The sequence below is a fragment of the Schistosoma mansoni genome, chromosome 2 (assembly GCF_000237925.1).
Source record: "Schistosoma mansoni strain Puerto Rico chromosome 2, complete genome".
Classification (NCBI taxonomy): Eukaryota; Metazoa; Platyhelminthes; class Trematoda; order Strigeidida; family Schistosomatidae; genus Schistosoma; species Schistosoma mansoni.
In genome coordinates, this window is record NC_031496.1 from 32,694,685 (window position 1) to 32,712,401 (window position 17,717).

General features: G+C 36.1%; 1 protein-coding gene across 1 annotated transcript in view; it reads right to left on the reverse strand.

Annotated features, from left to right (window-relative positions):
* The window catches only part of Smp_157960 (hypothetical protein), a gene marked incomplete at its 5' end in the record, with an annotated part of 21,628 nt that continues 3,911 nt past the window's right edge, over positions 1 to 17,717 (reverse strand). The window contains 5 exons of the mRNA XM_018796411.1: positions 1 to 335; positions 2,974 to 3,369; positions 5,821 to 5,918; positions 9,023 to 9,372; positions 10,865 to 10,920. Of these exons, the coding sequence (XP_018650626.1) occupies positions 280 to 335; positions 2,974 to 3,369; positions 5,821 to 5,918; positions 9,023 to 9,372; positions 10,865 to 10,920 (956 nt within the window). The 3' untranslated portion in view covers positions 1 to 279. The remainder of the gene's footprint in view (positions 336 to 2,973; positions 3,370 to 5,820; positions 5,919 to 9,022; positions 9,373 to 10,864; positions 10,921 to 17,717) is intronic.

Consider the following 17,717-nt stretch of genomic DNA (forward strand, 5'->3'; position numbering starts at 1 on the left):
GAAGAAAAAAATAAGTATATTCAAATAGAGAAAACCTAACTGATATTTACATTAAATGCTTTTATTCAAATTAAAAAATAACCATCATTCTTTTCACAAAAAAAACTATTCAATTATTCTATTCATTATTTCAATGATGAATGATTATTCAAAACTATTCAATTAGGTTTAAACAAAACTACTTATGATGTTATTCTTTCTAGTACATATAAACAAAAGCGATTGTTCAATCAATATTGAATGGAAATGCGAACGTTGGGGTTCTTTTTGGTTCATTGTTTACTCAACAAATTGAAGAGATCGGTTTCCATTGAATGTTGAATTAGTCTTAGTTACTATGGAAACGAAAAAGAAAGTAGTATAGAATATGCTACGTAATTTTTTTAATATAGTGCAATGGTAAATGTTAGTAAAGTTATTCAATGTCAAAATAAGTTGTTGACGAAACTATATTGTATGGATGAACCAATCAGGTATAAGATAACAAGTCTTGGATTTTGACGCGGAATTCATTCATCCATTTGAATAAATAGAGTTTTGTTCGTAGTTGAAATCATGAGTCAATTGAAGATAGACCACCAAGGAAAACCTGGAAGCACTGGATGGCCGATTCGTCCTATTGTGGAACTCCTTAGCAGGGCGCATCCACGATCCCGTCCCGCGAGATTCGAACTCAGAACCCACCAGTCTCGCACCAGAGCACGTAACCGATAGATCACCGAGCCGGCATCCAACGGTGTTAATGTCTAACTTTAACCAATCCACGAAATAGAGTTTGGCATTATAGCTGACGTCATTTCGTAATGGAAACCTTAAATCTAATTTCTAACCTTAACCATCAACTGTAAGTCATAATTCTAATTCCTCACACACTGGTTTATAACCCTCATTTAGTCTTAGTTATTAGGTGGACACTCTCAAAGCCAGTTTAGCGTCACTCAAAGGTCGTCCATAAATTATAGTCTCATCGCATTGTTTAATGAGTTAACATTTTTGTCTAAAAATCTATGCTATAACAAATTTGGATTGTTTGTGTTGATCCAGGACTTCCTACTAATTACCTTCAATGATGTAATAACAAACAAAGTACAGTCTTTAATCAATCAAACTGTTGATCATAATGTAACTCAGTCGATTGAACTCAATCATCACTAACAACTAGATAAATGTCTTTATTGTTACTGTCAAATGATTAATTGTTGTAAACATCTCATTATGATAAAGCATCAGTCGATAACCGAATAGGCAAGTAGCAAAGTCTTTAACTATGATACTGAGCGACAAGTGTAGAGATCTTATAATAAACACCAGTTGTCCCAAGATTGAAGATACACTTTTCAGATGAGTACAAACTATTACGAAGCCTAGTTTTAGATCAATCTACTTGTAGTAGGTTATTTAACATTTCTTGATGTTCACCAATTTGCACAAACTTTGTTTTACGATAGTCGTCTATCTGTTAATTGGGTATTCAAGTGTTCAGACTGTATATCATTATCGATTGAGGTGATTAAAACATGTCATATAGATTCCTACCTAACATCTATCCAAATGTACAGTGGCATACGAATCGACTAGTTCCCACGATATAGTCGTAATCTGTAGCAATTTTCTGATTATCGATTATAATATGGTTTAACACCAGTCACAATGCTGTAGTTGAATTCATTTCATAACTGTCTCTAACACTGAAGGTAATTGTCATTCGGAACTTTCCATTTTTTTTTGCATTACGAGGTTTGCCGTTTAGTTCTCTGATCCTTCTTGACATCATTTACCCGAAATCTTTCCCATATTCTATTAGTTTTGTATCAATCTTTTACTTGTTGTGCTATTTTAAGATGTGAAAACTGGGATCGATACTCATTTGTATCAAGTTCTAGTTTACTAAAATAACTAACCAACAAACAACTAACTTCATTACCGTATAGCAACTCTCCTACAATCAGTTTCGACTTATTTGAACAGTAACAACTTAATCCCTTTTTAAATATCTTTGTGAACACTATTATTGTCACTGTGACTACGTGGTTACTTGACCGTCAATACATATACACAACTATAAGATGGTTGAAGATATTCAAAGGAGGATTCAGATATCTGGACATAGTAAATCCAAATGTCAAATCAATTAGGTTAACGACTATAATTCAGCTTGACGGACACAATTCGATCATCACCAAAAGACTAATTTTGATAATAACTTCATGTACACACTGAAAGATGAACTCAATGTAGTTAATGATATAGGAACAATATGAAAAAAATAGACTACATATACTTCTACTTCATTAAATAAATTATCTTGACTCATTATGAGGTTGAAATCATGAGTTAATCGAAGCTAGACTGTAAGGATGACTCGTTGATAAACTCTAGGAAGCCTCAAGAAGCCCAAAAAGAGCCGAAGACATTCCATCCAATGACTGCTATGAGAATATTTTTAGAATGTCAACGTGTAGCTTCCCTATTAAGTGGATAAGAATGACCCCCAATGTGCCTAATGGTTGTCCGAAATGATGATTCACATTCAGCCAATAGCTATAAATACATGAGATTTCTGTACTATATTTTGACACTGTTTTGGGGAATAATATTCCTACCTACTAGTCTTCCATCTTCTCTCTTGCGACGTTGCGGGTTCGATCGTTCAAGTAGTCTAGTAGTATGCGGCATAGTAAGAATCAAAGCTCTAGATATAACATAGACCACCATGAAAAACATGAAAGCACTGGACGGCCATTTTATCTCATTGTGAGACTCCTCAGCAGATAGGTCCTGAGTTCAAATCTCGCGAGACGGGATCGTGGATGCGCACTGGCTGAGGAGTCCCACAATAAGGCGAAACGGACGTCCAGTACTTCCTCGTTTTCCATGGTGGTCTAACTTCAATTGACTCATGATTTCAACTATATAAATCTACTAAAACCTCCCTAAGAAACCCTGATAATTATGAAGTGATGAAAAACTTACATCTTTGTTTATTTTTATTATCAGAATATTGTAATAGTAGATTATTATCACCTATTGACTTATCATATTTATAATGTGTACTACTTGATACCGTTGAATCTGGTGAATGTCTTGCATTTGTCCGACTAGTTGAATCATCATCTTCATGATCAACATCATTCATAGATCGAGTATTATTATTTTGGGAGAACTTTTTATTCCCTGGTGGTGAAGAATCTGGTGTACGTAAAAGCTTTGGTCGACTTTGAAATATACCTTGACCTTCTTGTCGATTAATAAGAATTTTTTTAATTTTTGTTCCATCTAATTTTGTGGTTGAATATTCTTTTATTGTATAATGATTATTATTAGATGATGGTAATTTTTCATTAGGGGTTGTACATCTTGGTGTTGTTTCTATGGTTTAAATGAAAAATAGAAAGATTTAAACGATCAATATATCTCTAATGAATAAGTACAAGATGATTGTGATGTGACTACACAACAGTATTTAACAAAAGTGATTTTAGATCAGAAGGGGTATTTTTGTGGATATTTCAATATTTTCATAGTTGAAATCATGAGTCAATTGAAGATAGAGCACCATGAAAAATTTGGGCGCACTGGACGGCCTTTTCGTCCTATTATGGGACTCCTCAGCAGTGCACATCAAAGATCCCGCCTAGCGAGCGAGATTCAAACCCAGGACCTAGCAGTCTCGCATCAGAGCACTTGAGTCACACAAAGTTACTTTACAAATTTTATACATCTCCCTTTTTTATAAGACAGTGGTTACCCTGATGGTGTAGCAGAAACTTCTGCATCAATAGACTTCAGTATACGCAAAGGAAAAAGCATCATCTTCAAATATAACACAAAGAACACCAATACAATGATACTTGATGGAGGAACTCTGGAAGAGGTGAAATCTTTCATGTACCTGAGAAGTATCATTGATGAATAAGGAGGATCGGATGCAGACGTAAAGACGAGGGTTGGCAAATCAAAGACAGCATTCCTATAGTTGAAAAACATATGGAACTCACAACAACTGTCAGCTAATATCAAAGTCACAATCTTCATTACGAACACCAAGATAATCCCACTGTACGGAGCTGAAACTTCGAGAGCTACTATAACCATCATCAAGAAGATACAAGTATTTATAAATAGGTGTCTATGCAAGATATTCAAGATCCACTGACCGGATATCATCAGCGGCAACTTACTGTTGAAGAGGACAAACCAGCTTCCAGATGATTAGGAAATTAGGAAAAGACGTTTGAAGTGGATAGGACACATATTACAGAAATCATCAAACTGCATCACGAGACATGCCCTAACTTGGAATCTTGAAGGGAAACGGAAAAGAGGAAGATCGAAGAACACACTACTTCAGGAAATGCAAGCAGATATGAAAAGGATGATTAGCAACTGGAATCAGCTGGAAAGGAATTCTCAGGACAGGGTTGGATAAAGAGTGTTGGTGGGCGACCTATGCTTCTCCGTGACGGGTTATAGGCGTATGTAAAGTAAGTAAGTAAAACCCTGATGATCAGTCAATAATCTATCGGGAAATATGTAAAAATTGGTATTATTTAGCGTAATAGTTTTTGAAGGTTAATAGTTGGTTCTATTAATTCCATAACAAATTATTTCTGCTACAAAATGTAATTCATTCATGAGGACATTATATATTTAGATCATTGATCGGGTTACAGATACATGTATAAATGATTTTTTTATGAAACCATGGAAATCGATTTGTAGCTCAAATGGATTCTTTTAGGGGTGTCGCTCAAATTAAACGATTCAGTTAGAAGGACGCAAAATTACCGCAAATTACTTTTTACAGGATTTTACTATATAGATGTCCATACTGCATTAACCGATCTGTGAATTACATAAATGAGACAATATGACAGTATCTAGTATTCCACACGTCAGTAATAGAATCATTTCGTTAACTGTTTACTCTAAACAAACGGAAAATGATACGTTTTTAACGACACCATGTAGGATAAAATATTTATCAGAATGAACAACTCTTATGTGTAAATTTTGGTGAGTATGTTTAGTTCTTATTGCCATTTGAACATATTTACTGCACTTTTTAAGAGTTAGTTGGTCTAGCACAGTTGATCTTGAGTGTTTTTAAGGTATAAGAGCGGTTTTCACTTCCCTGTTGCCTACACCCTGAAAGGGTTCTTCTAGAGGTACCTGAAAAGGATATTGGGTTAAAGTTAAAGCGTGACCGCAATCTCCAAAGGATAATTGCTCAGGGTCAGTCACACATGACCTTTATGTGAGTTACTTTCGTGTTAGCTCTATACTTGTTGAGACCTTACCAACAGATATCGAAATCCGTGGGATAAGGTAATGTATACATTTATAGAGTCAATCTTTTCTAACTCCACCACTCCTTATGAAAAGACAGCATCGCTGTCATGCTGGTTCTCTGAAGGAAACACCTTACTGCAGTCACACCTCTGTACAATAGACAGTACGATTTCACCCTCGGACCTTGGGTTTGCTACCTTTAGTATTACCGTTCTTTAGCCGACCTGTCTGTTATGGTAGGACGTTGAGGACTGATTGCTTCAGCCAGTATAGCTCGATTGGTTTATCACGATAGGCAAGCTCGACCACTACGATAAGGTAGCAGCAACAATCGGGGTTGAAAAAAAGTAGATTTAGTTAATTCATCATTTACTTGAGTAAAACCCCACTCTAAGTGTAATGGCTAATGATAACGTCTAGTTCTTAAAACAAAAGTAAATGGAAGGAGCTCCGAACTTGAGACCAAGTGACTGGAATTCGAAAATCTTAACCATAGACGATATATTTAGTCATTTTAATATGACCTACCATCAGCAAAACTTTGTGTAATTGTTGCTAAACTGTCACGTAGATTAAGTTGATTACAATTTTCTTCGTATTCATGATTTATTGAAGTAGAATCGTATCTGAAATAAACAAACGAAACATGGAAAAATGATCAGGTTATACCACGAAAATTAATGGTCTTAGTTGAACAACTCAAATCAACAACAAATACCCTCATTATCACAAGGGGGGTTTTGTGGAGATTTTAGTAATTTTATAGTAAAGAATCATGGAGTCAATGGGAAGGTAGACCACCATGGAAAACCTGGAAGCACTGGATGGCCGTTCTGTCCTATTGTGGGACTCCTCAGCAGTGTGCAACCACGATCCCGCATCACGGAATTCGAACGCAGGACCTACCAGTCTCATGCCAGAGCACTTAACCGATAGACTACTGAGTCGGCATCCAACGATGTTAATGTCTAACTTCAAAATAGTTAATTTGCAAATTACCAATCTATCATCTCAAACTTCACCTGACATGGATTAGCTCCATTGGCCATGACTTCTTACTAGAACTCCAGGTTAGACATTAACACCGCTGGACTCCAGCTCACTGGTCTATCGGTCAAGTGATCTGGCGCGAGACTGGTAGGTCCTGGGTTCGAATCCCGCGAGGCGGGATCCTAGATGCGCACTGTTGAAGAGACCCACAATAGGATGAAACGGCCGTTCAGTGCTACCAGGTTTTCCACGGTGGTCTAGCTTCAATTGACTCATGATCTTTACTGTAAAAATACCCTCATTATTATCCTGTGCTCAACAGAGCTGAGGAAAAAAAACAACTTTTTGATTACATTTTGAACTATTTCAAAATGACGAAATCGAAAACATTCCAATGATGAACGTTTAGTGATTGGTTCAACAAAAGAATGAACTATCCAATGGGATTATTCAGAACATGAAGTATGGTCTAACTTCTCCCTTGTTAAGAGACTTTATGCTAACACAGAACAAATCTTGCTGTATGTGATTTCTCAGAAACTACAGATGTTTGGAAAACATTTGAAGTTTTCTTTCATAATCTCGATTATTGCACATGACCCCATAGATGGACTGCATCAATCAACATAGATCACATCATCTGTAATCGGCTTTATGTTCTGATGCAAGTTGTGATGTAGCCATTCCTAGCTTTCTTTCAACTTACTACAACACCAGCACACTTCACGCACCGAAGTTCTCCGTAATTGGGCATACGTTATACTTTTTGCACGCATCTCAATTGACAAAGACTCATTACTTCATTAATCGATCTAGCATGCTTACCTATTGCCTTATGTCTGACATCAGGATCGTTCTCCCGTCGGTCCGAACATACACGAGTAATTCATTGAAGGAATCTCTGACTGAATACCATTAACTCACAAGTAAATTCGATTTTTAAAGGCCTCGTTAGACAAACCATGTAAAACAGAGGGTAGTGTAGTGAAGTATACCAGTCACTAGTACCAAAGTCAATGAAATTTTATAGAAAATTTCTCACCGTAATCACTAACATACTGTGTTAATGACGTTAAAAAAAGTCAATCACGACTTGATTAGCTTGGTTGTAAGGTTTTAAACAATGAATCCAGATAACACTGTGGTATTTGTACTAAGTGATGATTGATTTGTACTTGATTGAATGCCGGTTGCAAATTCTACCTGCCTTAATTTGCACTATTTTGGGAATTCTTAAGAAGCACATAAATTCGAATACTTCCAATTATCATAAACACCCTTTCGAATATCACAAGGTGAGTCTCTTTAGTTCACTCAGGAATTCAGACAAACTTCGATAACGAGTACTAATTAACAAGAAATTTAGGTCGGAGAAAGTTTTTTTCCCTCTAGCTTTAACTGTTTAACATACTTCGAAGGAACAAGCTACGTCAGATTAGTAGTAAATGTTTTTTTTGTGGAAAAACTCCTAAACTGGAGTAGAGCAGTTGACTGAACAAGCACTTTTAATGTGAGGAAATGTCCAAAACTTTTAAGGAATGATTAAAACAGCTGAAATGGATTTTTATATGACAGTACAATTAAATACATATTCCAGTACCAAAGTCTTGGCTTTGTTTTACTATGTCATTTAGATACGAGACAAAGATGTCTTTTTTGCACACCACTTCTAAAAACTCTTAACGATTACAATCTTGTAGAACCCCTTCGGCTTAGCCTATTTACAGTTAATTGTTTCTTTCATACTAATAATATTGAACGTAATGAGAAAGATCATAGATGGTCTTCCATGGAAGTCGTTTTAAATGTGAAATATCAGTTAAACTCATCCCTGATCTCGAAGAATTATGATTATTGTCGCATCATATCCTACTGTAATTCGGCGAGACTAAACTTTCTAGACGACCTTTGAACGAATCTTAAGTGACCTTGAGAAATGTTAGCCAATCAGTAAACAGTCAGCATACAGTAAAAATATATTCTACAAAACCAAATAATTAAAGTGGATACATTCCTCTTATATGGTCCAAAAACTTGTCAAGGTTAGAAAAAGGTTCAAAAGTTCCAAAATCGTAATGCATAAGGTAGAGGAACTCATCCATATGGCTCCATAATATTTGATCTCTGGAACGATAATAAGGTCATAAAAACCCTCTCAGCCTCGACCACATAACTTCATTATTGTTTGTGTGTACTACGGTTGTGTAAGTTTATCATTTTTATTGTGTATATGTCCCCACAACACTCATACCACTGAACAGCCGAAGCTTCAGTAACATCTGCCATTATTGCAGCCAGTAATACTGGTGCTTTTATTATACAGTTTGCGGCAATTGTTATAATATGCCTTAGTCTTAATCTGCATCGAGCGATAATGGTTCCTATTCTAGCAAACGTCTTCCTTCAACATATATTACATCGAAGGACAACATCACGGTAGTCTGCACAACGTCTATAAGTCACTTAATTACCACAATCAAAAATAAAGGAACTTCTTAGTAGTGTCATTTGTTTTAGCCGCTTAATTGTCAAGTCGTCTCTAAAATTCTCTGTAAACCGATAGTACATGAGCATCAGACACTGAAATTGGCGCCGTGAACATGAAATCCCTCAAAAACGCTTCTGATTGGCTCGTCCATAAATTATAGTCTCGCCATCATCGAACAACTATAACATCGTTATGAATGGATGTTGTTACGTCTGTTAGTATATATAAGTATACTTGTAAAATGGTACATACAATTGATTTCTACTGCCTGTTGACGGATGATTTTCCGATATTGAATTACGAGCAGAACGTTGACTAGGTGTTGTAGGTCGTTGAAGAGGTAAATCATTTCGAAAACTATTATTGGACAATCTTATTTCATTATCTCTATTCCATGATGGTTTACACCAATCAATACAATTGTTATTATCGTTTTTCATTACTGTTTCCATGGCATAATCATGCTTTAATAAACCTTCACCAACCCATATATTTGGATCATGTTGAATATTCTGTGAACCAGTTAATAACAATAAATCATTTTGATCTGGAGGAGGTAAGTCTTGTCGATCGAGATCACCTTCTAATATTGATGCATCCTCCTAAATAAAGTATATGAGCATATAATACATGATACAATTCTGAAAAGGTAATAGGAATAGAAACCGGATTTAAAAATTGATCATTGACTACTTAGATGAGGGAAAACATCGAAATGGAGCAATCTTTCAAGCTTTCCGATGATCATTTTGCATGATTCAAGTGAACTATGTGAGATTAAAAAGTTATAAACAAAAATCATCTCACAGTTGCTGAAAATTGATCAACAGCTGAAAAACGTCAAAGCTATACAGAGTAGAGAAGATTCTCTTAAGCTCCTGTTATATCTAGAGCTTTTCATGCTTGCTATGCCGCGTACTACTAGACTACTTCAACGATCGAACCCGCAACGTCGCAAGAGAGAAGACTAGTAAGTGGGAATGTTATTACCAACACAGTGTCAAATATAGTACAAAAATCTCATATATTTATCGTTATTGGCTGAAATTAAATCATCATTTACGACAGCCCGTAGGCACATAGAGGATCCTTCTTATTCATCCAATAGGGGAGCTACAAGTCGATATTCTAGAATGTCCCTCTAACGGTGATTGGATGGAATGTCTTCAGGTCTTTCTGGGCTTCTCAAGGCTTCCTTGAGTTTGCCAACGAGCCATCCTTACAGCTCCCATTTTTTCTGAAGCATCATCACTTATAATAAGTCATAATTTAATGAACACAAAACCGAGAGTGACTTTCAAGGCATTTCACTGATATTATGAACAAAAGAAATGGATACCTCACTGGTAAACTGCCGAAATCGGAAGGAATTATAGGGAACATTTATACTACTTTTTTAGAATTTCGGTGAGTAATGCATGAAGTTCAATCTGCTGTAACTATTTTCATTACAACAAAACGTCATTAAGTTGCAGGTTACTCTATTTGCCTTACGCCCAATCAAAAAGTAGTTAGAGTGACCATTTCTTAAAATGAGCTGGAGTAATCTTCCCTAATAATACTGAGGACTGTCATACTTGAGGCTGGAAACAATTAAAACCTACCAAAATAGGCTTGTTTCTAATAAACACACAAATGATTACAGTATTTACTCCAAGATGAAGCTGCCTACTGATTAGTAGTATAACACATAAAACAATTTTCTCAACCTTGAAACAGTGTTTTGAAATTATAAGTCAAGATGGCTAGTGGCTAGCAGTGGAATCCAGGACTCGCGTTTCGTCTTATTTGCGACTAGTCAGCTGGATTTACCTGCAACTCAGAGTTGATGTTCACTCTGGGACTCGAACGCAGTATCTTTCACTTCAAACGCCACCGGTGTTATCCACTTAGATACAGAATCCTGATATCCACCTACTTGTACAATTGGGTAAAGTTCAAATTCGAGAGTGAACATCAACTCTGAGATCCAGGTACATCCAGCTGACGGGTCCCAAATAGGACTTCAAATCATTTAACTTTTGTAATGAGTAGATTAGACAAGAAAATTTGGAATAGTTCGACTTGTGATTATTCTCAAATTCATCAACTGACCTCGTCATCGTCATCATCAATATCATCATCTGAGTCTACTAAAGGTGGTTGTTCAGCTACAAATATAATAAATAGGAGGAGAAGAAAACAAAATGAACAGTGATTCAAATTTTTAAGGAAAGAAATGGACTTGAAAAATCTCAAATATCCAAATTTCACTCCGGTTTATTACTGAAATTAGAATATACAACTTAGCACCTAGGTGAAGATCGGGCCCACCTCACTCTGCTGGAACTGATAGAGATCGGTGTAGTCTCATCCTTGGTTATGAATAAGGACTTTTCGCAAGGCTTATCGAAAAGATTTATGTGCACGACTGAAAAAACATATCGTTCGTTTTGATACCTGACTGGACTATCTCTAAGAGGGGCCAGTAGGTTTAATGCAAACTGGAGGGATAGCTCTGATGATAGCACAAATTGTAGCAAAGTTGACTGTTAACTTATCCGTTTGTTTTGCTTTTTTAAGTGCCACAATCTCTCAAACCTTTACTGGAGCTATCCTCTATTCTTGAAAAGTCAATCGCCTTCTCCAAATTACTTTATCACGGTTAACTAACTAACTAAATAATTTGTGATGAAAGATGTAGACTATGATCTAGTTCGATTCTATGCTATGACCTATTCTCTGTTCATAGACCAACTGATAACATCAACTCAATTTCGGTTTAACAGTTTCCGATTTACATTGCTGTTGTTACTATATCAGCTCTTTTGATTTTAATTAAACGTTACTATCCTATCGTTAATACCAACATTAAATGCTGTTATTTGAACCAGTGAACATTGATACCCAATTCTATGATGTTTATAACTGTTTTACTGACTGATCATCATGTGTTGGTTTAACAATAAAAATTGAGAGACTTGAAACCAAGGTTGTTTTCTACAGGATGGGGTTGCTGATCTCATGCCTAACCCTCCTCCTATACCCGAGTTCGTGACCGGCAGTAACGCTAGAAGAGCTACAGACTTCTCTACGATGGGGCAACAGGTGTAAGTAAGTATTATCTAAATGAACGAAATAATGACAAAAATTGGTGAAAATGTTGAACAAACTCTCATTTTAAATTCACTTAGTACTACTTGTTTGAATCTTCCCATTGATGTTTGTAGAACTTCAAGTGGTCAGTCTCTTATTGGCATATGTGCATAGTGTGCGTGTTGCTTCAATATGGTCTTAATTCACAAGCATTGTAAGCAAAGATGGATAGTGGCTAGCAGTGAAATCGAGGACACGACTTTTGTCCTATTTGGGACTCGTCAACTGGATGTACCTGCATCAAAGAGTTATCGCATTATCCACTTAACTACTGAGTCCTGATAGCCAATTGCATTTGCAATGGAGTGAAGTTTAAATTCACTTAGTATTGTTTGTTTGAGTGGATAACACAATAGCGTTTGAAGCGAACAGTACTGCGTTCGAGTCCTAGAGTGAACATCAACTCTGAGATGCAAGTATATCCAGTTGACGAGTCCCAAATAGGATAAAACGCGCGTCAAACTCGATTCCACTGCTAACCACTATCCATATTAAACTCTCAGTTTATTTAAACAATTTCTATTTACTAAAACTTACATGAATTTAATCTTTGTAAAATAAATTCAAATTGACGATTCATTTCTGGTTGATTTGGTTTAATAAATTTTTTTAACATATGACCAAGATTCTATTAAAAACAAAGAAAGAAAGAAAAGCAAACCAAAAAATCAGAAGGGGATTTGTGGAGATTTCAGTATTTTTCAAAGTTGAAATCATGAGTTGATTGAAGCTAGACCACTAAGGAAAACCTAGAAGCACTGGACTGCCGTTTCGTCATTTCATGGGCTTCCTCAACAGTGCCCATCGACGATACCGCACTCGCGATATTCGAACCTGGAGTTCTAGTGGGAAGCAGTGACCAGTGGAGTTCAACCAGGTCTGTTGGGAGATATCACCTCACTGATGACATTGGTTAATGGTTGCTCAATTTCGTGGATCGGTTGAAGTTAGACATTAACACCGTTGGATTCCAGCCGGCTCAGTGGTCTATCGGTTAAGGACTCTGGCTGGAAACTGGTAGGTCCTGGGTTCAAATAAAAAAATGTTTCATAAATTTACTACTGTTTTCTAAAAAATAAGTAGTATAAGTTCATCATAATTGAGTTTTTCGTTTGTTTGTTTGCTTTTCTCACAAATGTTTCTTTCAATGAATTCCATAATATAAATGAAAGAATATAATCGTAAAGTTTTATGACAAAAAGTAGCTAATCTTAAGAAATATTTGATTGAAAGAAGAAAAAGTGCTGGTGCCCGCATTTGTGAAATCTGTTTCTTAGGAGAATGTATATGGTAATATGTATTACTATGATTACCTTTACCCCTCTCTATATATATAATATATATATAAAGAGAAAGAAAGAGAGACGCGTCATATGATTCAGTTATTCAATACTTCTTGGCATTTAAACATTTATTAGTTGTATATCAATGTTTAAGAAATTTCAACAAGATAATTCATGAATCGATTGAAGCTAGACCACCATGAAAAACCTGGAAGCACTGGATAGCCGTTTCGTCCTAGTATGAAACTCTTCAGATGTGAGCACTCACGATCACGCCTCGCGATATAGCTTCAATTTACTCAAGAATTCAAACTGTTAAATTACTATAATATCCACAAAACCGGGGGAAAAGTGACTTTGATTATGGAAAGAGAGACGATCAAACGAGTAAAGCTATACTAAATAGTTATAAGCAAAGATGGATAGTGGCTAGCACTAGAATCCAGGACGTGCGTTTCGTCCCATTTGGGAGTCGTCAGCTGGATGTACCTGCATCTCAGAGTTGATGATCACTCTGGGACTCGAACCCAGTACTGTTCTCTTTCAGGAAGTGGTCTCCTACCAGGAAGTCCACTTATCGACTTAGAATACGCAGATGACATATCCCTATTTGGTGAAGACACTGAAAAAATACAGAGTCTTTTGTTAGAACTGAGTAATAATGCCAGGATATTTGAGATGCATTTCTCCCCCATCTAAATGTAAATCGTTATTCCAGAACTGGCCTGCGTCAACACCTGAACTAAGGATAGGGAGTAAAGTAGTCGTACGCGTCGACAACTTCACTTATCTTGGAAGTCTGGTCAGTCCTAATGGGTTGGTGTCTGACGTAATCTCAGCACGGATTCAAAAAGCTCGTTTGGCTTTTGCCAACTTACGCCATCTATGGCGAAGACGAGATATCCGTCTATCAATTAAGGGACGAGTATACTGTGCAGCAGTTCGTTGTGTTCTACTGTACGGCTGTGAAACATGGCCATTAAGAGTAGAAGATACTTGTAAGTTACTAGTATTTGACCACAGATGTCTTAGAAATATTTCTCGCATCTACTGGGATCATTGGTTAAGCAATAATGAGGTTAGATACAGGGTATTAGGGAATGATGGTAGATCAGTTGATGAGGTCATGAATCTTCATCGACTGAGATGGTTGGGCCACGTGTTACGTATGCCTGAACACCGATTACCACGATGTGCAATGTTGACTAGTGTAGGGGATGGTTGGAAGAGAGTTAGGGGCGGCCAAACTAAAACGTGGCATCAATGAATGAAGTCACTAACTTCTAGTCTGAGCCATGTTGGCAGATACTGACTACTTGGTTGGGGTCCGCATGACTATCGTAACCAATGGTTGAAGACTGTGTGTGACATGGCTCAGAATCGATCACAATGGCGTAGGTGTATGCACTCTTTATCTTCCCTTAAACCTTAGGATTAAAATTGCTTCATATCTGTCTTTCTTCCTGAACTATATCCTTATATAAAACCTTTCTTTTATAAATGACCACCACTAAATTAACTATTTTTATGAATTCGGTGTTCATCTTATTGTGCTAACGAGGTATGGCAACTTGGACCGATGCATATATATGCCTGATCTTACGTTGTAGCTGACTCGCTGATTGATTGATTGACTTCAAAAGACATAGAACTTTTGGAAAACCTCTTCTTAGCCAAAATCATATTTACCATATTAGTAAAGATACTTAAGATTATACTTTCAACCTAGATACATTTAATCGATTCATTTCATTCATATTAACAAAAATGATGACATCACTAAAGCCTATCAGATAATCATTACAACAATACATATTACGAGTGACAGTATGATGACAGTATTATAACTCTAAGGTACCTATTAGATGACTTCATGTAGTTAGTCATATCAACTCATATAAGTAATACTCAAAGATGATTTGAGTAGTATATGCATATTTATGTAAACTTATTATATTTCTTTCTTAAAATAATATTGAATTGATAATAATAATAATAATGGAACCAGTAAACTTCAATTTAGAACAATAATATAATGAATTATACTACTGAATTACAATATAAGTCATACTAATACAATACTTAACTATACTCAGGTATGTGTAGATACACTGATATGAAATGAATACCTTTTTTGAATATATTCTGACAAAAGATAATTCATATATATATAGCGAGATAAAGAGGGGAGGGAGGGAGTTCGAGAGAGAGAGACAGTACTTTCAGAACGATATGCGCAATACCATTTTTGGCAAAGAATTAACTATACATTTTACAAAATTTTATTTTCTATATTATCAGTAGCAGTAATAGTAGTAGTGGTGGTGGTAGTACTAGTAGTATTGGTAGTAGCAGTAATAGTAGTAGTAGTGGTGGTGGTAGTAGTAGTGGTGGTAGTACTAGTAGTAGTGGTAGTAGCAGTAATAGTAGTAGTGGTGGTGGTGGTGGTTAGATTGAAGCTATCGATTTACATTTAATGCCTTCTTTTCTTTTAATTATTATCCATGTATAAACTTACAATAAACAGATCATTGTTTTATTACATATACACGTATACATGTAAACTGTTTAAGAAAAGAAGAAAAAAATACAAACTTGGAGTGTGTATTGTGTGTTACCATGGAAGAGAATAAAATTTTTATTCACTGTTAAGTTTTACAAGAAGTGAGTAGATTGAAATTCACTTAGTATTGTTTGTTTGAATCTTCTCATTGATGTTTTGAGGACTGCAACTGATCAGTCTCTAATTGGTATATGTGCATACTGTGTGTATGGCCTCGATATAGCCTAAATTCACGAGCATTGTAAGCAAAGATGGATAGTGGCTACCAGTGGAATCCAGTTTGACGCGCATTTCGTCCTATTTGGGACTCGTCAACTGGATGTACCTACATCTCAGAGTTGATGTCGACTCTAGGACTCGAACCCAGTACCTTTCGCTTCAAACGCCATCGCGTTATTCACTCGGCCACTGAGTCCTGATTATTATTTTTTATTAAAATGGTTATTATGAAGCAACCAGTATTTAGATTTATCTAGTCCTAGGTAGTGATTTGATGATATTTGTTGAAATTCCAGCGTCAGATCATGAATCTAAGTGTGATTTTGGTATCACAGTCCAACTCATGAACCTACATTTCATGATATTGAATAATCCTCAAGTAATCAAGTACAATTTTGAGGAACTCGACATTCCATTTGAAATTCTGATCTTTGTGGCACCCCCCCTCCCCTTTAACCTGATGACATAGACAATTTCGCATCCTCGACTAACCTACCTTATGAATGAGATGTTCACATACCGATTTAACAAAACAACTTTACTGTTCTATAATATTCTACTAATTTCAAATGCATAACTCAGTTAAGATTGAAGAAACAACACCAATATACAATTATAAGCAAAGATGGATCAGTAGCTAGCAGTGGAATCCATCTTTGCTCACAATGCTTGTGAATTAAGGCTATATCAAGGCAATACACACAGTATGCACATATACCAATTAGAGACTGACCATTTGCAGTCCTACACACATCAATGAGAAAATTCAAACAAACAATATCAATATACAATATTCCATTGTGTTCCAACTTCTTACATAACAATTGTTATAACGAAAAGGAAACGAGAACATTCTAAAATGTAATTCACGATCATTATTGAATAAAGTATACCACTGAAGTATATTTACTATTGCATTTAGGTTCTAAGAGTTGACCAAAGTCTGTTAGTTAATCAGGAATAGTATAATTAGTTAAAATTAAATGATCTATAATGTTTATCGTTGCATTTGTTTGACTTCTTTATCTTCCCTTAAACCTTGAGATTAAGATTGCTTCATATCTATCTTCCTTCCTTTCATTCAATTCTCATTATTGTTTGTTGTCTTTCCGTTTCTTCTCAATTTAGTCTTCTAATGGTAGGTATTCTACTTCCGATTGGTAGTACATACTACTTATGTCTGTCAACATAAGTAGCATACACTACAGTATAAATAAATTATTTTTCATATAATCAGTAGGGGTTTTGTGGAGATTTAGTATCTTCATAGTTGAAAGCGTGAGTCAATTGAAGTTAGACTACCATGGAAAACCTGGAACTACTGGACGGTCGTTTCGTCCTATTGTAAGACTCTTCAGCAGTGCGCATCCACGATGCCCCCTCGCGAGATTCGAACTCAGTGACCAGTGGAGTTCAACCAAGTCTGTATAGAGATATCAACTCACTGAAGACAATTGGTGAACGGTTGCTCAACTTCGTGGATCGGTTGGAGTTAAACATTAACACCGTTGGACCACGCTCAGTGGTCTATCGGTTAGGTGCTCTGGAGCGAAATTGGTAGGTCCTGGGTTCGAATCTCGCTCGCCAGGCGGGATCGTGGATGCGCACTGCTGAGAAGTCCCACAATAGTTCGAAACAGCCGTCTAGTGCTTCCAGGTTTTCCATGGTGGTCTAGCTTAAAGTGACTCATGCTTTCAACTATTTTTTTTATATAATAATTTCTATGAAATAAAACTCGACATAATGA